The following is a 21,000-nucleotide window of genomic DNA, read 5'->3' as shown; positions in this document are numbered from 1 at the left end:
ACACGTAACCAGCCTCTGACAAAACTAATGATGGCTGAACGTCTTGAGGCCGTTGACCATGTGTAACTCTACACAGAATAACTGTAATAGTGAACTGTAGGAATGGGGAGAAGCAGCAAGAGAAAACATTTCCTGGATCATATTTCCTAGTGCTGTAGGAAAATTCGGCATGAAATGCCTCTCAAACCTTGGTTGAATTTATGACCACAAGGAGTTGCTGTGGACAAAAAAGTTGTCTGCCAGGACTTCCCTGGAGGTCCAGTGGTTAAGACTCCACGCTTCCAATGCAGGGGACGTGGGTTTGATCCCTGGTAGGGGAGCTAAGATCCCACATGCTGTGCAGCCAAAAGATTTAAAACAAACAAAAAAAGTTGCCTGCCATTTCAGTAATCAGTGAATTTGGCCCACTGTCAAGCCCTCAGCCACCGCAGCTGCCCCCCGTGGTGTACTCTGAGGGTAATTCGGAATGGAGAAGAACAGGATACTGGCCCTAGGTAAGATACATTTCAAAGGAATAACTTCAATGAGCCCAGACTCTTGCCTCTTCTCATAAATAGAAAGGCACTAAAATCATTAACTTGATGTCTTTTTTTTTTTTTTTTTTTGGTGATTAGCAGTAATCTTTTGATATTGAACTACATTTTTTCAGGAAAAACTCCTGTAAATCCTGGCCCCTCCCTTACCTCTTTGTAACAGCTTATCAGTGCTGAGAGGTTGCCTTCCCGGACTATAGTCCTCAGTAATATCTTCAAATAAAACAATTCTCAACTTACAGGTTGAGCACTTTTGTCAGTTAACATCCAAAAAGTCCACTGGAATCAGAATGTTTTTTCTACATTTATAATGGGTTTTAGTTCAATTTTTACTGTACATTATCTGTAAACAAAGTATCAGAATTGAACTAGCAGCTTTTGATCAAAATCTTTAATTCCTAAGAACCTTTCCCCAATGTATTATTAATGGTAATATTTTAAAAGGGTATTATCGCTTCAAGGTGTTTTTGTTTGCCCAGAAATAGTGTCTCCCTTACCTAAAACCCTATGTATTTGCCCTACAATGCCCAACTTTAAGTGCTAACAATTAATACATAAGAATACTGGTTCTAGTTCCCACATCTGAGAGCCTAAGACATTCTCAATTCTCCCCCAAGACCACTCATGGGAATCAAACAAGGAAGCTCTTATTTTAGACCTGACCAGAATTGTTAACTCTGGTAGTGCCCCTCAAAAAAAGCTGTGCACTCATACTCCACTTATGTGTGAATCAAGGCAAGGGGTATTCCCCGCTGGCATCCAATGTCTTTCACCTTCAAGATAAGAGTTCCTTGTTTTCACTGGCATAACAAGTTACATATCTCATACTGATTTAGGTACTGCACTGTTACTGTGTCAAATGGCTACTCAAGTGATCTGTGTATTTACAAGAACCATTTCATTCTAAAAAATAATTGCCCCGTGTGGAGTACATGTAGCTGAGTGAGTCTCACGCATCCACTGAAAACTTTAATAGCAATGTCTGGAGACAGTTTTGGTTGTCAGAGTGCAAGTAGGGGAGTTGCTATTTGCATTAGAGACCAGGGATGCTGTTAATAATCATACAATGCCCAGGATAGCCCAACATGGCGATAATGAGTTTGAAAACCCTTGAGTTACATGCAGTAAGGATACTGGAGCACTGGTGAGGTAGGAGGCAAGCTATGAAATACAATGAATACGGTTGCTGTCCTGGTAGGGCTGAGATGATAAACCACTTTATATGTAATTTTGTTATCCAAATAGTCTATACAATATTTATATTTAAATACTTTTATTTTCATTTCACAAAAAAAGCAACAGTGTTTGCAGGTACACATGCCTTTCAGTCAGTGCTGGTCATATGCAAAACAAGTTATCAGAAGCATAAAGAAAAATAAGCCTTTCCCTTCACCAGTGACAAAACACAATTTGCATATATAATATTATATATACATACTATTTTCAAAATCTTTCACAAAAGACAAGATTATGATACAAATTTAGAATTCTACCCACAAGCTCAGATTGAAGGAATTGGAGATCTCTATAAGAAGTGTTTAAATACAAAAATGTGATACCTTTTACAAGTTTTGAAGTAATTACTTTTCAAAGCATTTGACAGACTATTCTTCACAGCAATATGGAACACTTGGCTTTAATCAAGATAGCTAGCTAGCTGTAAGATGGTTTGTCTCAATGTGAGTTTGTTGATTAATGCAAATATTCCAATTATGCTGTAATTCTCATTTTATACACATGAGTGTATTACTGTACTGATGCTTTATACAGTTCAAGTTCTGGAGCATTTCATTCAGCTAAGCCCTGACCTTTACTTCCTTTGAACTATTTCAGATTAAGAACTGTTGAGAAATACCGCTAAAGAAAGATGACCATGACTAACTCCAAAAAGGTGCCCCCTTTTCTTTATGATCAAAGTTAAATGTGGCATGAATAAACTTTTATTTTTCCTACAGCAGCAGGTATAAGTAACAGCCAAGTATAAGCAAATTTTTCATCACTAGAACCTGAGAGTTTGATATGGTAAATAACATCTCTTTGCAAACTTTCTAGGAGTCCTATCACTCAGTGTTTCTAAAAATAACAATATGGCAACTCTTCAGCATTATATTCATTATAAATTGCAGAACAAGCAAATAGTGCTCAGAAGCTTGGAGGGAGAGAGAGAGGGATGGATGGATTTTACACATGCATTTTCTTAGATACAGACAAATGTGGAGTCATAACATTTACCATGTGGTGGATGAAGAGTCAATGTGAAATAATGATTCAAGAATGCTGAAAGCTAACAGGTCTGGATGTATGAAATGCATGCAAAACCATAAGATAACATCTAACAGTGCAAGCACTGAAGACAAAAAGGAAGAATGAACAGGAATGGTTCAGCTAGTGGAGAAGTGAGGAGAGACAGGTGCAGCCACGCAGAAAAGCTCTGGGTAGGAAAGGGCCAACTCGCCCTACCATGTGTAAGGTGCTGAAGACAGGGTTTGTCACCCAAATTCTTCTCGGATTAGTTTTTGGGGCCCATGTTGTCATTTACTAGAATGATGGCAATAACTCAAAAGATTCATTCCAGAAACCAAAATAATTTCTACTGAGTACACAAGAATATGCTACTGATGGAACTGCAACAAACTGGGTCAGAATCCAGGCCTCATAAAGAAGCTACTCTGGGCTTCCCTGGCGGCACAATGGTTGAGAGTCCGCCTGCCGATGCAGGGGACAGGGGTTCGTGCCCCGGTCCGGGAGGATCCCACATGCCGCGGAGCGGCTGGGCCCGTGAGCCATGGCCGCTGAGCCTGCGCGTCCGGAGCCTGTGCTCCGCAACGGGAGAGGCCCAACAGTGAGAGGCCCGCGCACCGCAAAAAAAAAAAAAAAAAAAAAAGCTACTCTCAAGGGCCTTCAAGTGAGGTCTAGGCAGCATGTCAACTGGCTTACCACTAAGAGATGAATCAGCAAAAAAATTTATACAAACACACTTGAAGTATCGTCTTTTTTGACTTTTTGGGATTTCCAAAGTACACGTCCCTTCTCATCATTTCATTCAGTTTGAATCAACCTAAGAAATGCTGGATCTGATTAGCTTTCACAACTCAACCATATCCAAGTGTCTTCTCGCATCTTTTCTGCTGCATGCCTGTTGCCATTAGCTACACCACCACAACGCTACACCTTTAGGTCAGATGGCAGGGAGCTGGTGGGACATTTTTAGTTAGATACATTCAGAGCCCTGCAAGGGACTAAGTATTAAAGGAAAATAATGGGGGAAGAAAAGCAAATCATATATATGCATGTATATATTTACATCTTTAAAGGCATATATCCGAGGGAATAAAACAAAACCACAAAACAACTACACTAGCTCCAGCTGAAGGAGCAAATATGTGGGAAAGGAAGAAGTAACTTAATCTATGAAACTCAATTTTCATTAGTCCTTACATAGCCATGTAAAGGACTAAATACAAAATAAAATAACAAATGAAAACATTCATATGTATTAAGAACATTCCCCTGCCAAAAATATAAATCTCTATGAAACAAGTAAGCAAACAATGCCCAACTCTTCTACTTGCTGTTACCCACACAGGCAACAAGGGGAAGGGGAGAAGGGGAGGCTGTCATACACTTCTCCTCAATTTGCATCTGGTACCTTGACATCTACCCAAAGGACTAGGTATAAAATCAATAACATGGAAACATTTATACACATTTTTTAAAAGTTCATACCCTGTCCTTTCCCACTAACTACTACTCAACCCAATAATTCCTCCCTCTTAAAAAAAAAAAACAACAAGAAAAACCAAAAAGAACCCCAAATTGTTAAACTATTGCTCATGTTGGCAGTGAGGGAAGGGAGTAGAGGAGATTTATCATACATCTGGACCTCCATGTTTCATTATGTACCTACAGATCCCAGCAAAGGACTGGGTACTAAGTGAAATAACACACAAAATGTAGCAAACATTTGCATAAAAAAAGTGTGTACACACACACACACACCCAGACCTCTCCCATCCCTGCCTCTCCAAAAACAGAAGCCAAACATCTATTCTTCTACCATTGCCCACCAGGCAATGAGGGAAGGGGAGCAGGGAGATTTTTCATTGAATCAATCTCAACTTTCATTAAATTCCTAAATAGTTATGCAAAAACCTGGATTCAAAATGAAATAAACACCTAAAGAGGCAGAAACATTTATATACATTAAAATATTTACATATCTTGCCCAACAAGCTCATTCCCCATTAAAAACCTCAAAACAAAGAACAGAAAACCAAATCCTCAAGTACTCATACTACTGTAGGTATACACAGGCTATAGGGGAAGGGGGAAAAGATTTATTACATCTCTGGATCTGGGCCTCTGCATTACATTTGATATTTACAAGTCCAAACAAAACACTAGGTTTGAAGTGAAAGAACAAAAAAATGCAGCAAACATTTATAGACACGAAAACAAAATGCAAACCCAGAAATTCCCCACTACCCTGCCAAAAAAAAAAAAACAAAAACTCCAAACAACCATGCTACTAGTCATTGCCTAGACAGGTAACAAGGGAAGGGGAGGAGATTTTTTTCATAGAATGAACCTTAATTTTCATCATGTACCTAAGTATCCATGGAAAGGTTTAGGTACAAAAGGAAGTAACAGAAAAAAGGAGCAAAAACCATTTATATACATTTTAAAAAGTACATATCCCTACGCTCCCAGGAGAGGGAGTGATAGAGGTAGAAATAATAATCTACACTACTCTAAAACTATTGCCCACAGAGGCAACAAGGAAAGGGGAAGAGGGGAGATTTTCATACATCCGGACTTCCACATCTCGTTAGGTACCTGCACGTCCAAGCAAGGGACAGGTACAAAATGGAATAACACAATATAGTAACTAGCACTCTATATATACAATTTTCAAAAGTATATATCTTGCCCTTAGTCCCTTCCCACCCCCCAAAACTTCAAAAAGCCCAAACTACTTTAAAATTATTGCCTATACAGATAAAAAGGGAAAGGGAGAAGACTGCTATCCATCCAGAACTCTGTGGTTCATTAGCAACCTACGGGTCCAAGTGAAGGGCTGGGTACCCAACGAAATACTATAATAAGGAAGTAAAAACATGAATATATATTTAAAAAGGACCCCATACCCACAAAAGAGCCTCTAAAACTAATCAACTACTAGCCACTGCCCACATGAGCAACAGGGAAGGGGACAAGAGGAGACTGTCAAACATGTGGACCTCCACGTCTCATCAGGTACTTTCATGTCCTATGAGAAGGAGGTAGTATGAAATGAATTAGTTATAATACAAAGTAGTAGATTTATTTATATACATTAAGTACATACCCCACTCTCTCCCACCCCACAAAACAAAAACTACTACTCTAGCTATTGCCCAAGGAGGCAAAAAGGAAAAGGGAAAAGAGATTTGTCATACTCTGAACCTCAGTTTTCATTAAGTATATATGCATTCATGCAAAGGAACACATATAAAAATGAAATATTAAAAAGTAGCATAGGGCTTCCCGGGTGGCGCAGTGGTTGAGAGTCTGCCTGCTGATGCTGAGCCCTGGTCCGGGAAGATCCCACATGCCGTGGAGCAGCTAAGCCCATGCGCCACAACTACTGAGCCTGTGCTCTAGAGCCCGTGAGCCACAACTACTGAGCCCTCGTGCCACAACTACTGAGCCTGCATGCTGCAACTACTGAAGCCCTTGCGCCTAGAACCCATGCTCTGCAACAAGAGAAGCCACCGCAATGAGAAGCCCGTGCACTGCAACGAAGAGTAGCCCCCACTCACCGCAGCTAGAGAAAGCCCGCGTGCAGCAACAAAGACCCAACGCAGCCAAAAATAAATAAAATAAATTTTAAAAAAATATAAAAAGTAGCATAACATTTACGTACACTTGAAAGAAGAATATACAACCCTCCCCTCTCCCTGCCCTCAAGAACAGATTAGATCAAAACAACAGAAACTACAACTACTCTGTTAGTATGTCCACACAGGCAATAAGAAGAGGGGAAAATGGGACATTTGTCATAGTTTTGGACCTTCACAGTCCATTAGATATCTACTTATCCATGAGAAGGATGAAGGAAATACAAAATCAAACACCCACAGAATAGCAGCAAACACATTTGTACACATTTTAAAAAGAACATACTCTGCCCTTCTCCCACTATTACCATCTCCTTCCAAAAAGGGAAATCAAGTAATTACTCTGTAGCTGTTGTCCATACAGGAAAAATAGGAAGGGTAGAAGAGATTTTCACAGGACAATATTTTACTTTTCATCAGGACAAACTATATTAAAATGAAAGAATATAAAAACATTTCAAAACACATACGTACATTTAAAAAGTATATACCCCCAAAGAGCCACTCAAAGAAATCAATCCACTATTCTATTAGCTATTGCCCATGCAGGCAATAAGGGAAAGGGAGAAGAGGAGGTTTATCATACTTTTGGACTTCCACTTTTCATTTGGTATTTACTTGCCAATGTGGAGAAGCACAAAATAAAAGAAAGTAAAACCCAGCAAAAAAATAAATATATATATATATTTACATAAGCTTTTTAAAGTACAAATGGGGGTGTGAGGGCAGAAGGAGGAAGAAAGCTCTTTAAAAAGAGAGTTAATTCCAATTCAAAAAAAAAAAAAAAACAAAGGCAAAAGGGAGAAGAAGAGCTACATCATACCTACGAAATTCAGGTCTTGTTTTGCAAACTCGGCCCAGGAACTGCTGTTCCTGCTGATGCCACATCTCCTGAGATGCATACACCTTCCCTGCAGCCCCATGAAATACATGGGGACTATGGGAATGTTCAGCAGTCTGACCGCAGAGTATCATTCCAGGTGCTTTAGAGGGAGTAGACTCTTAAAATCCAACTCAATAACAGGCTATCCGTAATCCAACAAACTCATCACTTAACTTTCATTTCTTTCTTTCCAATATTCAGAAAGGATTCTGTTCTGTACCCAGTAAGACTGACGCGGCTCAATATCCTCTATATACCCAGAACTCTTCTGACAGCTCTTTGTTCCTACAGTGGCTAAAGTACAGTAAAATGAAAACACGAAAGGCAAAGGACATTAGCATTAAGTAGAACCAGTGACAGTACGAAAGTTCATGAACACCAAAACAATGGCAAACAACACAATTTCACTTAAAGAGATTTATATAAAACAAGATGGAGGAAGGCACAAACTTACGGTGGCAGCTGACACTACTTCAGTTTAATTATGTCTAATCACTTGGTATTAACAAGTGATTAGATATAAACAAACTGGACTCCTTAGATTTCTACTTTCATAGCCTTTCAGACCTCCAAAGCATACATTGTTTTCTTCTACAATAAGAAGGCACATCATAATAGTAATCTAGTATGATGTGTCTTTTTACTAATTCAAGTAGACCGTCTCTCTGCAATGAATATAACACTTGTCAAACAGTACTTAATTGTGTCCTGGATCTATGTGCTCATGTAAGACAGAATCCTATTCTGCTGTGCTTCAATCTATTTGAGTTCTCAGAAATACAGTGGTGAAATAAAATTCTGGGGGAAAAAAACTTCAAAAGCTCCAATAATACTTATACTACATGTTCTACCTATTATTTAACCTTATATTCCTGACTTAGAGTTAGTTTTTGGAAGCCCCATATAGATGGGATAGCATAACATTAAAAAGGATGGAATTCCATGGGAAAATCTTAGGTGAAAAATGGGTAAATATCCTCTTTATATATGTAGATGTTTTCAAGCAAAATATAAAGTACAAAAATTATTACGAAGAAAGCTTTTCTCCTAAGAATCAAAGAAACACAACAATCTAGGTATAAGTCTGCATAGCTCAAAAAATTCAAGTACGGTATTCCTCCTTTAGAAGGAGTAAGACTGCCATACAGTTTTGGATGCTTTCCTCTCTCTCTTTCTTCTTTCCTTCCATGGCGATTCCTTATAATCTGTTAGTTTGGCCATTACAAAAGAAAACTTTGATTTTTCAACTCAAGAAAAGTACTGGTTCTGACAGTAGAAAAAATTCAAAGCCCACCATATTAAACCTAAATCAAGCTACTCCTACCCACATTCTCTTTATTCCTTTAAGGTACTGTGGTGAACTTTAAATAAAAATGTTCAATTTCTCAAAGGCCCTATTTTAAAATATGCTTCTAATATGCAACTCTATCATATAAAATGAAAATCCACCCAACGGGTATGATTCAGAGAAAGTGTCTATGATTATGCCAAAAAGCAACTTAAACAAATTGTATTCTTAGTAATAAAGTCAGGATAAGAGACATCAGTATTAAAAAAATGCTTGCCATAAATGTAGAAATACTTATGTATAACATAAGGTGTATCTATGGCAGGGAGTGATAAAGGTGTACAGAGGTTTGGAGAATACTGGAATTCATAAGTAAAATAATTGTAATTAACGTTAACTCGGTTTGAAATATTTTCCTGAAAGATGAAAAAGGAAGTGTTAAATATTTGGAAAATTTAATCTTTTGGCCTTGTTATTTAGCTTTACAATACAGCAAAAAATTAAAAATTCTGTAGCACCTGGCTATTCTTCAGAAAAAAAATATAATAGTTATAAACTTCTTCCAGAAAATAAAGGATTATTCAAAACCGCCAGTCAAAGTAGATCTGCACACTTGAGGTCAGTTCTGTATAGTTGCATGCTTCGTCGACTTCATTACCATACTTTTTGAAGCTAACTTTGAACCACATTCAAATAACATCTCTCAACAAGAAGCAACAAGTGGCTAATAAACCAGCAGCCTGCAAAGATGGTGGCTCCTATGGTAGCTCTTTCCTTATTTCATGGTGTCAGCACTTTCCAGATACTGAGGGATAGAACAGAATTCCAAAACAGATATTTTTTCTCCATTTGAATATCTTCAAAGTAGAAAATTACCCATTGTTTTTGTAGATGGTTGGCATGTAGGTGAATATAATTTGGTAATAAATAACTACACACTGCCCAAAGATATTTTAGAAAAGACAGATGAAAAATACAGACGGGCCCTGAGCAAACTATAACTCCTAAGAGTGCAAACAACTCAGCAGCGATCCTGGTTTCACCTTGGCTTTTGCAAAAGCAGCAGAGCCCAAGTTAACAAGCTGTCTGAATGGGTGACCGAATGAGGTGCAGGTATGCATGCTACAGCTAAAACGTCAGCGTTTTAAGGTTCTTTTCCACCCACTGGATGTTCAGCTGAATGACTTCCAAAGCCTCCTGGACACAACGAAGTCGAAAGGTTGCCTCTGACTGATTTTCAAAGAATGCCTGGACCTGTAAGTTGCACACAGAAGTATTTCAAAACAAGAAAAGGATGGTATTTCTCAGGTAACTCTGAATATCCTTTTCAAATAAGCTTTAAGTTAGTGATGGCCGTGCTGATGTCTTAAGAGAAGTAGAGATGAGAAATATTATATTTTAATATTTGAGGTATTTACATCGAGTTCCTGATCAAGTATGGTGAAATCTGAAGTAATTTTAAAAATGAATTCCCCGTACTCCCACAAGGATGAGTAACAGTAAATAACAGTAAATAAGGTAGGGTCTAAAGTTAGGCCTGGTGCCCAATTTTACCCTTGGAATGGAATTCTTCAAAAACAATTTAATCACCACTTACAAAGAAACTTGGCATATGTTGATTTTAATTAAAAAAACTCATTTGTATTAGGGAGACAAAGGAATATTGTTGAGAATGGAATCAGGATTTTTCCTCATTGCTGTATATCTATCTACCCTTTAGAAATAATCCAGATGCAGAATCATTAGCATTGATGAAGGCAGACAGAGAGAAGGGACAGGATTTGGCATGAGAAGCCACCATCTGACTTAAACTGAGCAGCCTGAGGGCAAAGGGATACCCAACCTCCCCAGTAGCATTTTATACAACCAACCTCAGATAAATGTGCCTTTGTTGAAAACAGGTGAGTTGATCCAGCAACAATACTTTGTATGGTATAGGACCCCAGATGGAACCTGAAGCAACACAAACATAAGGGTGAAAAGCAAAAAAATGAGTCAGTTGCTGGTAAGCAAAGCTCCTGAGTGCAAAGGAAATGCTTAATGTAAGCTATACATGCCCAAGGCAGAGAGGAGTCTTGCCCCTGGGAACGGCAGCTCAGTACATCAGGAGTCATCCCATACACACCTCTGCCAGTGGGAGGAAAGAGTGGGCAGAAGGAGTTCCAGAGAAATTCTTGGCCCATTTTCTCCTCAAAAATCACATCAGACACCCAGAAGGTGTCATTATTGATTTAAAGGAAAAAATGAGCTACATGTGCTTTTGAGCTGGGTGTGAGCTCCTAACCAATCCTCTGGTAGTGAGGAGGTATTTTCAACACATGTAACTAAACAGCTATTCTGAAAGAGTCCGTGGCCAGGCCAAGCTAAGTGAGCCGGCGGGGAGCAAGGTTGGGCTTGATTAGCACCAGTGGAACTTCTATGGAACACCACTGTTACATGACTCCTGCCATGGAATTACGGAATTATGTTTACGGATTTCTGGGTGTTTAGTTAAACTAGAACTGAAGCATTTTTCCTCTCACAGCAACACGTAACTCTTGTGAACCAGTACAACCCTGGGAACTGTTTTCAAATGCAGAGCCCGCGAACACTAAAAATTAGGGATTCTTCGAGAAACTTACTTCTGTACAAGCTTACTCCAGTTCTCTTTGACAAAATCCCACGCCAGTAAGTGTCCAGGAAAATGCCGGCCCACTGTTCTAATGATAAATGACAGCTTTTGTGTTCGGATGGTATCTCCATCGAGGCTACTTTTCATTAACCTGAAGAGCAAAGCAGATTTAGCTTCCAAAATTATTCATGATGAAGTGATGACTGAATTTAAATTAATACTGGTCTCCTAATTAAAGCTCTGTGGCAATGCAAGGGATATAAGTTTGGGGTTAGTCTAAGATTCATTAATAGAGTGAAAACTTGTCATTTTTTTTAAATGGAGGAAAAACTCACCAATGAGATAAGCAGTTTAATGTACTGTCACATAGTAATAAATAGCTCTTGATGTAATAAGGACATTTAGGAAATAAATTCTAGTAGAATTTATTATAATTCTGAAGACTAGTATTTTTTTCTGTTAAAAAACTATTTGATTTGAATAGGGAGGTATCTTATTACTCTTAAAAAACTGGGCTGTCATATGAAAATGAAGATACATTTCAGAATACACTCAATAAATTTACTGATACTTCATGTGTACTAGATAATGTTCTAAATTATTGAATAACAGTGCTTGAAATAGGTCATTACTACCTATCCACATTTTACAGTTTAAGAAGCTGAGGTTATGTAATTGCCCCAGTTACACAGCTAATAAATATTAAAGCTGGGCATTTGAATGTAAGCATTTACTATGTGATAATATCTGCTTATAGTCAGAAAACACATACCCCTAAAAGAATGCAGCAGTATTTTTAATAGGGAAAAAAACCCAAATGCTCATTGAGATGTGATGGATTAATAAACTATGATAGAGCCATGTTATGGAATAATACACAGCTATAAAAAAATGAAGTAGGCTTTATGGTAGATCTCAAAGACTGATCATTCACTAAAAAGAACATCACAAAACACTGGGTATAGTATAAACCTATAAATACTCAGACCAGGACTGACACTGTTAACAGAGGAGAGGATAAAAACAGAAGTAAAGGATCAAACAAGAGATACTTTCACGTTTTACACCATTTTCTTAGGTACTGTTTACATACTTTCTTGTGGAAATTTATCAGTTATTAATAGTCTAAAACAAAATTATTACTAATTTAAAAACAAAAACCTTTTCTCTATTTGTTTGGGTCAGAGGCTGGCTACTACTTTAAAGAAAATGACCATTTACAGTGTATCCTTTGGAAAGTGGATCTGGGCAGGTGCTGAAGACATCTCTGGGACATTATTATGATTTATATGAGCAAAATTATACAAGAGAAGCAACGAGACCCAAGTGCCTCCCTCCACCCCTTCCTGGCACTGACTTTCTTTTGAGATACTTCCTATTTCTCTAGGCTACTCAGAGCTCCTCTCCCCTGCCACTGACTGTTCTTCCTGTCGGGAGGCCCTACTCACTGCCCTTCTTTCCCCATGTGAAGCTTCCATTTTCAGGTCTTCATCAGCTGAGTACTTAAAAAGGAAAAGCCTGACAAACTCGCATGAAGGTGTAACCTATCAGCTTTTACATGGCACCTTTTTCTGAAGTGTCTGCATTTTCAAAATGACAGCTGCGACAGAACAATGCCTTGACCAAAAAGAACGAAGCACTAACTGTGGAATTAAAGACAACACGCCAAGGGGATGAAGACGTTTTTAATGAGAAAGCAGGGCTGTGACTCTTGGCATCTCCAGTCTCTTCTGGGCAAAGCACTGCCTCCTATGGGTACAGGTCCGATCCCTGAGACAAAGCCCTGCACATGCAGGCTCCTCACCGTACTGTCCAAGTCAGGTCCGGCCTGTGAGCAAAGGGAGGAAAAGGGGGATCCCCACCGGAGGAGCATGGTGCTTTTATGCTTTTGGTTTCTATAGATCATATTCCTTTGGTGGTTTCATACCAGTAAAGTTTCCGTACATCCTCTGAGCTGGCAAGAGCTTCAAGTATTTTATTCTTCTCTGCTTCGGAGCCTACAGAGGCATATTTGCTTAAGAGGAATGACCAGCCTCTCTCAGTTTTCGCTCCAACCTTGAACACAGTCGTCATGACATCAGTGGGTAGGCTGTAAGAGAGGTGGTCAAATATGAGAAGAACAAGAAAAAAAAACCACCTGAATACAAAGGCAAGGAATTGACTAGTGGTAGTGTTCTGGGGTACAGAGCAGGTAATAATAACAGTCTTTACTGTACAACTAATTGTCAAGAAAATGATTAATTCAGTGGCTGCTACTTTCTTAGTGGTGTGACTAAAAGAATATCAATTCAATTTAATATAATAATTATTCACTGTGTACCCACAAAGAACCAGGCAAGCAACTGGCTGGACACTGTGGAGGGGAAAAAGAAGGAGACACAGTCTCTGCCCTCAGGAACTCACAGGCTATCACCAAGTACAGAACAGTAAATATATACATCATAATACAGTGTGGTAAGTCCCATCGTCGAAATACAGCAGCAAATGTAGCAGGAGGGGTGAGAAGAGGGGTCGAAGCACAGTTTGCTGCCTTATTAAGATCTCAGAGCTGAAGAGGGCTTCAACGGGTTACCCAAATACCCCACCTGATGCTTGAATCTTTTCCCATAATGCCCAGTAAGGTACCTGGAGAGAACCAATCATCATCAAAAACATTTCTACTAACTGCTAACTCCACCTGCTGTGTTTTACTCCTAAAAGAGATTTGTTTGACGCCTCGCACCCATTAGGAGAGCTGCCATCAAGAACCCAGAGAATAAATATCTGTGAGGATGTGGAGAAACTGGAACCCTTGTGCACTGTTGGTAGGAATGTAAAACAGCGCAGTCCCTATGGAACACATTATGGGGGTTCTTATAAAATTAAAAATGAAACTACCATATGATTCAGCAATACCACTTCTAGGTATATACAATATATGAAAGAACTGAACAAAGAGGTATTTGTACACCTATGTTCATAGAGCATTATTCACAACAGCCAGAAGGTGGAAGCAACCCAAATGTCTATCAATGGATGAATGGATGAACAAAATGTGGTACATACATACAATGGATTATTCAGCCTTAAAAAGAAAGGAAATTCTGACATATGCTATAACATGGATGAGTCTTAAGGACATTATGTTAAGTGAAATAAACCAGTCACAAAAAGACACATACTGTATGATTTCACTTATATGAGGTATTTAGAGCAGTAAAACTCCTAAAACAGACGGTAGAATGGTGGCTGTCAAGGGCCAGAGTTGGGGGAAAATGGGGAACTGCTGTTTGGGTAAAGAGTTTCAGTTTTGCAAGATGAAATAATTCTGGAGATCTATTGCACAACAGTGTGAATATACTTACACTACTGAACCGTACACTTAAAAATTGTTAAGATATTAAACTTTATGTTATATGTACTTTACCACACACACACACACACACACCCACAAACAGTCGTGCTTGAGAATCAGGTACATAGAGTTCACCTACATCAGCACTGTTGTATAACATTTATGACCCAGGACGCAGAGGTCCTGGTTTCAGTATACGATGTAGGGCACAGAAGAGAAAGCGAGGTCATTTGAGTGGATGCGCACATCACCTCTGAGTTCCATTGGATGCCACCCAGTCGTTAAACAGCTTCATGGCGGCAGTGCTGCAGTTCTCCAGGCTGTGGGTGCAAGCAAAGTCTAGCAAGGCTGATCGCAGTTCCCGAACAGATGGGCTGCCCTCATCAGTCCACGTCTGCTGTTGGATTTGCCTTTGAAGCAATTTAAATACCTTGGTCTAGGGAGACAGAATGGATTGTAACAGAGCGATCATAATTAGGACAACCAGAAAAATCAGGACAACTAGGTCTCTTTTTTCCCAACACTCAACCAAAGAGAAAAAAAAGGGGGACACAGGCATTACTCACTAAATATCAACAGACATATGAAGTCCACATACAGCTGGGATAGAACCCTTCAATAACTAAGGCCATAAATAAGGTTGCTATAGCCAAGGTGGACTTAATGACATAAGACAGAGAGAATTAATGACTTCCGTGCAGTAGGGAACCTTTCTTCTGTGTATACTCAGCTAGAAGTTATTTTCCTGCCAAAAAGTATCACCTATCACCACTGCTGGAAGGAAGCTGGAACTTCCTGACCTCGTGACTTCAGAATCCATAAATCCATTCAGCAGTGAGAGAAAAATATACTTCTTTACTGATGGGTAGACGCTTAAATGTTTTTGAATCCAGTGTTAAAGGAATATTTAAAATATCATCTAGTTTGATGCTATAACAAATTAATCTAATCAAATTAGCAAGAAAATGAGGCCTGCAGGGAAGAATAGTTGTTTATAGTTATTTTTCTCCTTCCCCAACTTTTTATTTAAAAAAATTTCAAACCTACAGGAAAGCCGCAAGAATAGTAAAATTAATACCCATATGGTAGATTCACTGTTTTCTTTTTTAACATTCTTACATTTGTGTATAGCAACACATACACACATATTTTTCTGGTTTTAGCTCAACTATATGAAAGTAAGTTATAGATATCATGATATTTCATTTATAAATACTTCAGCATGCAATTCCCCTATGTAACCATAATACCTTATCACACTTAAGAAAATTAACAGTTATTCAATGGAATCATCTACTATTAAGTCCATTGTTATAATTACTTCTGAATGAGATATCATTCTTAAATATATACTTGTGGTATTAAGAAACCAACAGATATCTTATTTCTTTTTCATCTCTTCTCAGAACAAAAGTGTGGAAGCTGTTCATAGTATGTGGAACTATTTCCATATTCCAAGTTGTGGTGCAGGGGGGAGGAGTGAGGACACAGGGGATTTAAAAAAATCACCATATAAAATATGCATTTATGAATGTCACTAAAAGGAACAAAAATTCTAATATAAAAATGCTGATAGGTATTTTTTTAGAAAACCTTCATGGCTACAAATAAGGAGACTCAAAACGAAAACAATTTAGAGGCATCCCAGCCCACAGGGTTCTCGGCACAGGAGGGTCTCCTCCCACTGGTACTCTAACACCATCACTGCCATGTCTCATCTCAAGTAGTCAAGTGCCACAGATGACCACATACAACACCTCTTAACACCCCCAAATTAGTTCAGGCTCCTCACAGAGCATAATATTCTTCTAGAGTGCCTCTGTCAATAGTTAAAAGGAATCCTAGTTGGAGAGTTTTAAACTGCTGAGGCCATTTTCTCACCAGACCTTCTCTGAATAAGTCTCTTGTGGATCTGACTATGAGAATGGAAAAAAGAATCTGTACAAGAAGACGGACTCAAACTCCCTTTTGTTTGTTTGCTTCAAAAGCAATGAAATAGAGAACAGACACCTTGTGGAACGTGTGAGTAACAAAGCCTGCCAGTCATTGGGAAGATGTGAAGTGGAAAAATACTTGCCATGCTGACTGATAGTGCAAGGAACATAAAAGCAATGCAGGAGATCCTGCTGGGTACACATGACTGCACTGGCACATGTTGTCTTCCACTGTCCTGACTTTCTCAATGGCTTCATGATAGCATTATGATGCAGAAAAGAAATGTAAAAGCTACTCATAACTGTCAAAAAGAAACAAAGGAAGAATGAGAGAGAGAGAGAGAGAGAGAGAGAGAGAGAAAAAAGTTCCATACTTACAATACCATTAAAAAAAATTCAGTGGAGAAAAATGGCAATGATCCTTAAGAGTTTACTAAAACAAAGAAGCCAGTGGGGAAAAACAGAACTTTAAAGTACTGGAAGTATGGGAAACCTGACACTTGAAGATGCTAAATTCCTGAGCAGTTACTCCATTGGAATTACGGGGTATAACTTTACTACTTATACCCTGTACCAAAGAGTCAAGAGGAAGTCCCCAAACAGTTGATTTTAAATATATCTCAGGGGAATTCCCTGGCGGTCCAGTGGTTAGGACTTGGCGTTTTTCACTGCCACGGCGGCCCTGGTTCAATTCCTGGTCGGGGAACTAATGTCCTGCAAGCTGGATCATTTTTATCATTTGAAAAAAATATTTCAAATGATAACATAAAAGAGTAAAAGATTGTATTTAAAAAAAGAATAATTCTGTTTTTAGAAAATTTGGATTATAAAATCTTTTTGTAAGTGATTCAGGTTATATTTTTAATATTAATAAATCACAGCAAGTGCTTCAAATTATCTTTCCTTTTTAGAAATAAAATTAAACCTGTTTTTCCCTGGTTCTGCATTAATTTTTTGAAATTTAACTTCATTAAACAATAGAATTCAATCCTCTGATTTCATAAAGTGAAGATGGTAGGGAGAGGGAATAAAATTCATGAGTGATATAAGCTATGTACATGCAATAATATGCAACAACAATAACACAAAATGGTTTTAAAAATAAAACACAGGGCAAGATGCTGACACTTATGTTATATATTACGTTTTGATTTACTGCTTTAATTTTACACTGATGTTCCCAGGGAGTTCTTTCTTGGGTCAACTGAGCTTCTTAAAAGTGAAGTGTCAGCTTTTATTGCAAAAGGATTATCCCACCAAGCCCTCATATGTAAAAGAATGACAGAGTTATAAGTGATGAAACGGGAATATGACTGAGATCAGATTTTAGCATCAGATGTGAACAATTTGACACAACTCAAATGTGCTTCCAGACTCTACCCACCACACACCACAGCAGACATCACAAAATGTGATATATGGGTAATATATGTTATGTGGGTCTGTGCAGCCTAAATAACACAGTGACCAATAAATGTACACAATGCTCTGGTGACACTGACTTAAAAAATTAATTAGACATCAGTCTTAATTACAAATACTATTTGAAGATTGGATCTAAGGTCTCAGAAAGGTCTGCCATTCTAATCTCATCTATGGTCTGTCAGATTTCATATTTTAAGAATTTTAATGCTACTAGAATGCCCTAAGATTAGAATAAGAATTTTAAAGATACAGTTTCTCCCTCTTGAATTAAAGCTAACATGACTTTTAACTAACAATCAATGCACGAAGACCTCCAGCAGTAAGGGTCTTACAAACACATACTAAGCCTCCTGCCCTTGCCCTCTAACCACTAATCCCATGGACTGGGGTTATGTATATTCTGCTATGTTCTGAATAAACACATACCTGCCCAGGAAACTGGAAATCATCATTTGGGATGAAGATGCAGAGTTAGCTGGGTGTCACAGTAGGAAAATATTCAAAAGATCTAACTCCTTGAACTGAGTTCAGCATCTGTGTTCTCAGCACAGGGACAGCCTGAGTATCAAGTGCTTCCTGACACCAGGCCCTCAACAGAGTTAATGGAGAGAGGCAGGCAGAAGAGTGGCTTCTGCCATCATGAACTTTAACAAGCCTTCAAACTAGTTTGATTTAAAATATCAGTTTAAAAAAGGGGAAAAAAAGATAGCAAGAAACGGCTTTGATTTTTCCAATAAAAGGGTATCCTCTGAAAGAAGACATTGCTAAAACAAAATACAGCCATATAACACAAAGAGCAGGGTCTGGAATGAAAGTAATCTGGGTTTGAATCTCAGCTTTATCATTTACTAGGTAAGTGACTCCGGGGAATTTATTTAGTTTCTCATCTATGTAACAGGGGTAGAAATATCTATTTGGCATTGTGTGAGGATTAAATGAGGTAATCTGCATTAAGCACTAAGCAGGGTGTGCAGAATATAATAAGCACCGAAATGTACTTGTTTCTGGTATGTTTCACTCACTTATTCATTCAACATTTATTGAGTGTCACTATGGGCCAGGTCACATTGCAGGTGCTGGTTTTTATTAAGGCTGGTAGTTGAAAGCCTTATGAAATAGAAGAATGATAAAAATCTTAGTAATTAGAAGATGCCTCAGAAATCACCTAACTGAAGCATCTCACTTACGGGTAGGGATGGGGGGGTGGCTCCTTTGGGGTCAGATCAGAAACTTGTAGGAAAGGTGCTTTTCAAACTCCATAGGCCCCCTGTCCTGTGCTCCCTCCCCGCACTGAGACTCTCGCACGTGATGAGAGAAGTCATCACAGGGGTTGTGCGGCGTTAACAGAAAGAGCAGCAGAAAAGAGGATTAAAAAAAAAAAAAAGCAATCCAACACCTTCTTTTTAACAGTGAGGACACCAAAATCTTAAAAGACTTAATCTAATTCCTGGCCCATCACCTTCTTCTTTTTCCTGAAAGCTACCTTTTGCCTGGTCCTTGGAAAACCTGACTAGTTTATAAAGCAAACCTTGTTGTCAGAATGTGATTCAGAGAATTAGATAAGACAAAGAATTCATCACTCCTTCCCAAACTTTTAAAGACACTGTCAACAATTTAATACTGAAAGTGTCTAAAATAACAACTGTTAAGATCAGGCAGTTGGTTTTAAAAAAGGTAAAACAGTCTCCAATACCAAGGCTCCTTTAGTGCTTTGCAGAGAAACTTATGTTCACCAGCATCACCATCCATAAGACAGTTATCAGTGAGGACTCCCAAAACAGAATGTTCTCAGTACAAACATAACTGTCATTTTATAATGACCACTAGGAAATGAATGGGGAGCACTACTTTGCAAAAGGGCCTATTTCAAGCATTTATTATATAAAAATAAACCAAGATTTGAATAGAGACGTTTTCTTTTCATGTGGCCCCATTTTGTCAGAAGTCTATATTTTGATATTCAGACAAGATCATGTCATGCTAACCCTTTATCAACTCATCAGGGTAAGAAATGACATTTTGATTCAAAGTAAAGATTTCACAACTAAGTGAAGAAAATGCAATTCAACTGTTTGCTTTTTCAGTCTATTAGTGCTGAACAGAACATGCATAACACCAGGAAAGGCAAGCAACAAAGAGAACTTGGCAAAAAGGCAGATTTACCACCAGTTTTGAGGCCAGATCCATGTGCCCCAGTTCTTCAAGGTTATAGATGAGTTCTGTCTGGAACAGGGCTTCAGTGATGGGTGCAGTATAGGTCTCATTTCTAAGATAATCAATCAAATCAAAAGCTCTCTGAAGAGGCACCTTGCCTAGGCTAAAGGGTAAAAGAACAAAAAAGTAAATATGCCAAGACAGGCAGCTGAACTGTAAGTATGCTGAGAGACAAATGGCTAGATAGCGGGTGGGGGGATCCTGAAGACCTAAATTTTAAGCTTTGGGTGGTATTCTGTAAAATTAGACTAAATATTATCTTTGATTAGTTCGTGTGTGTGACTTAAGGTTAAAGACACATCGCAGGAGAAATAAACAATAGCTCAGCTTTTGTTATATAAGTCACCTGTAAATTACTACTGATTCAGGAAAAGTATTATAATATTTTAGGTGAGAAAAGATGAAGAGTGCTAATTTTATTTATGTATTAATTACTTTTATTTATCAGGTGAGAGCAGGTGGCAGAAAGAGGATTTGAATCAGAAAGAACTTTTTTATTTGTTATTTGTATGGGAATTTGTCAAACTTGCTAAGGCAAGGTCTGCTGTGAATTTATGGTGAGCACATTTAAAAAATTAACCACTTTACAGAAATCACAACAATGGTGGCTGAGATGATGTAAGGTCACTTCATAAAATATGAACCAAAATAGGACGGTCAAGAGCAGTCAGAAGGAACACATTTGAATATTCCTTGTGTGTCTGACCCATTAACAACCTGAACCAGTAATCTTGCTATTCAGAGGATATTCATACACGGGGTCACTGCCATTGCAGTGACTGGCTGGAGAGGTAAGTCATTGCAGTGACTTGTGGGATGGCTGGGGAGCTAAGTAGTGCTCCAGCTCTCAGAGGTGTCCCTCAAACTAGTGAGGGAGCACCAAGCTTTATGCTGAAACC

General features: G+C 38.4%; 1 protein-coding gene across 1 annotated transcript in view; it reads right to left on the bottom strand.

Annotated features, from left to right (window-relative positions):
• Positions 1 to 1,789: 1,789 nt before the first annotated feature.
• LNPEP (leucyl and cystinyl aminopeptidase) overlaps positions 1,790 to 21,000 on the bottom strand; it is a 105,942-nt gene continuing 86,731 nt past the window's right edge. Inside the window, exons 13-18 of the mRNA XM_067731305.1 lie at positions 20,051 to 20,204; positions 14,780 to 14,964; positions 13,122 to 13,283; positions 11,205 to 11,345; positions 10,455 to 10,536; positions 1,790 to 9,837 (exon numbers count right to left, since the gene is read on the bottom strand). Of these exons, the coding sequence (XP_067587406.1) occupies positions 9,712 to 9,837; positions 10,455 to 10,536; positions 11,205 to 11,345; positions 13,122 to 13,283; positions 14,780 to 14,964; positions 20,051 to 20,204 (850 nt within the window). The 3' untranslated portion in view covers positions 1,790 to 9,711. The remainder of the gene's footprint in view (positions 9,838 to 10,454; positions 10,537 to 11,204; positions 11,346 to 13,121; positions 13,284 to 14,779; positions 14,965 to 20,050; positions 20,205 to 21,000) is intronic.

Source organism: Pseudorca crassidens, chromosome 3 (genome assembly GCF_039906515.1).
Source record: "Pseudorca crassidens isolate mPseCra1 chromosome 3, mPseCra1.hap1, whole genome shotgun sequence".
In the NCBI taxonomy this organism is placed as follows: domain Eukaryota; kingdom Metazoa; phylum Chordata; class Mammalia; order Artiodactyla; family Delphinidae; genus Pseudorca; species Pseudorca crassidens.
Note: the sequence above shows the minus strand (reverse complement) of the source record. Positions and strands in the feature narration are given on the sequence as shown.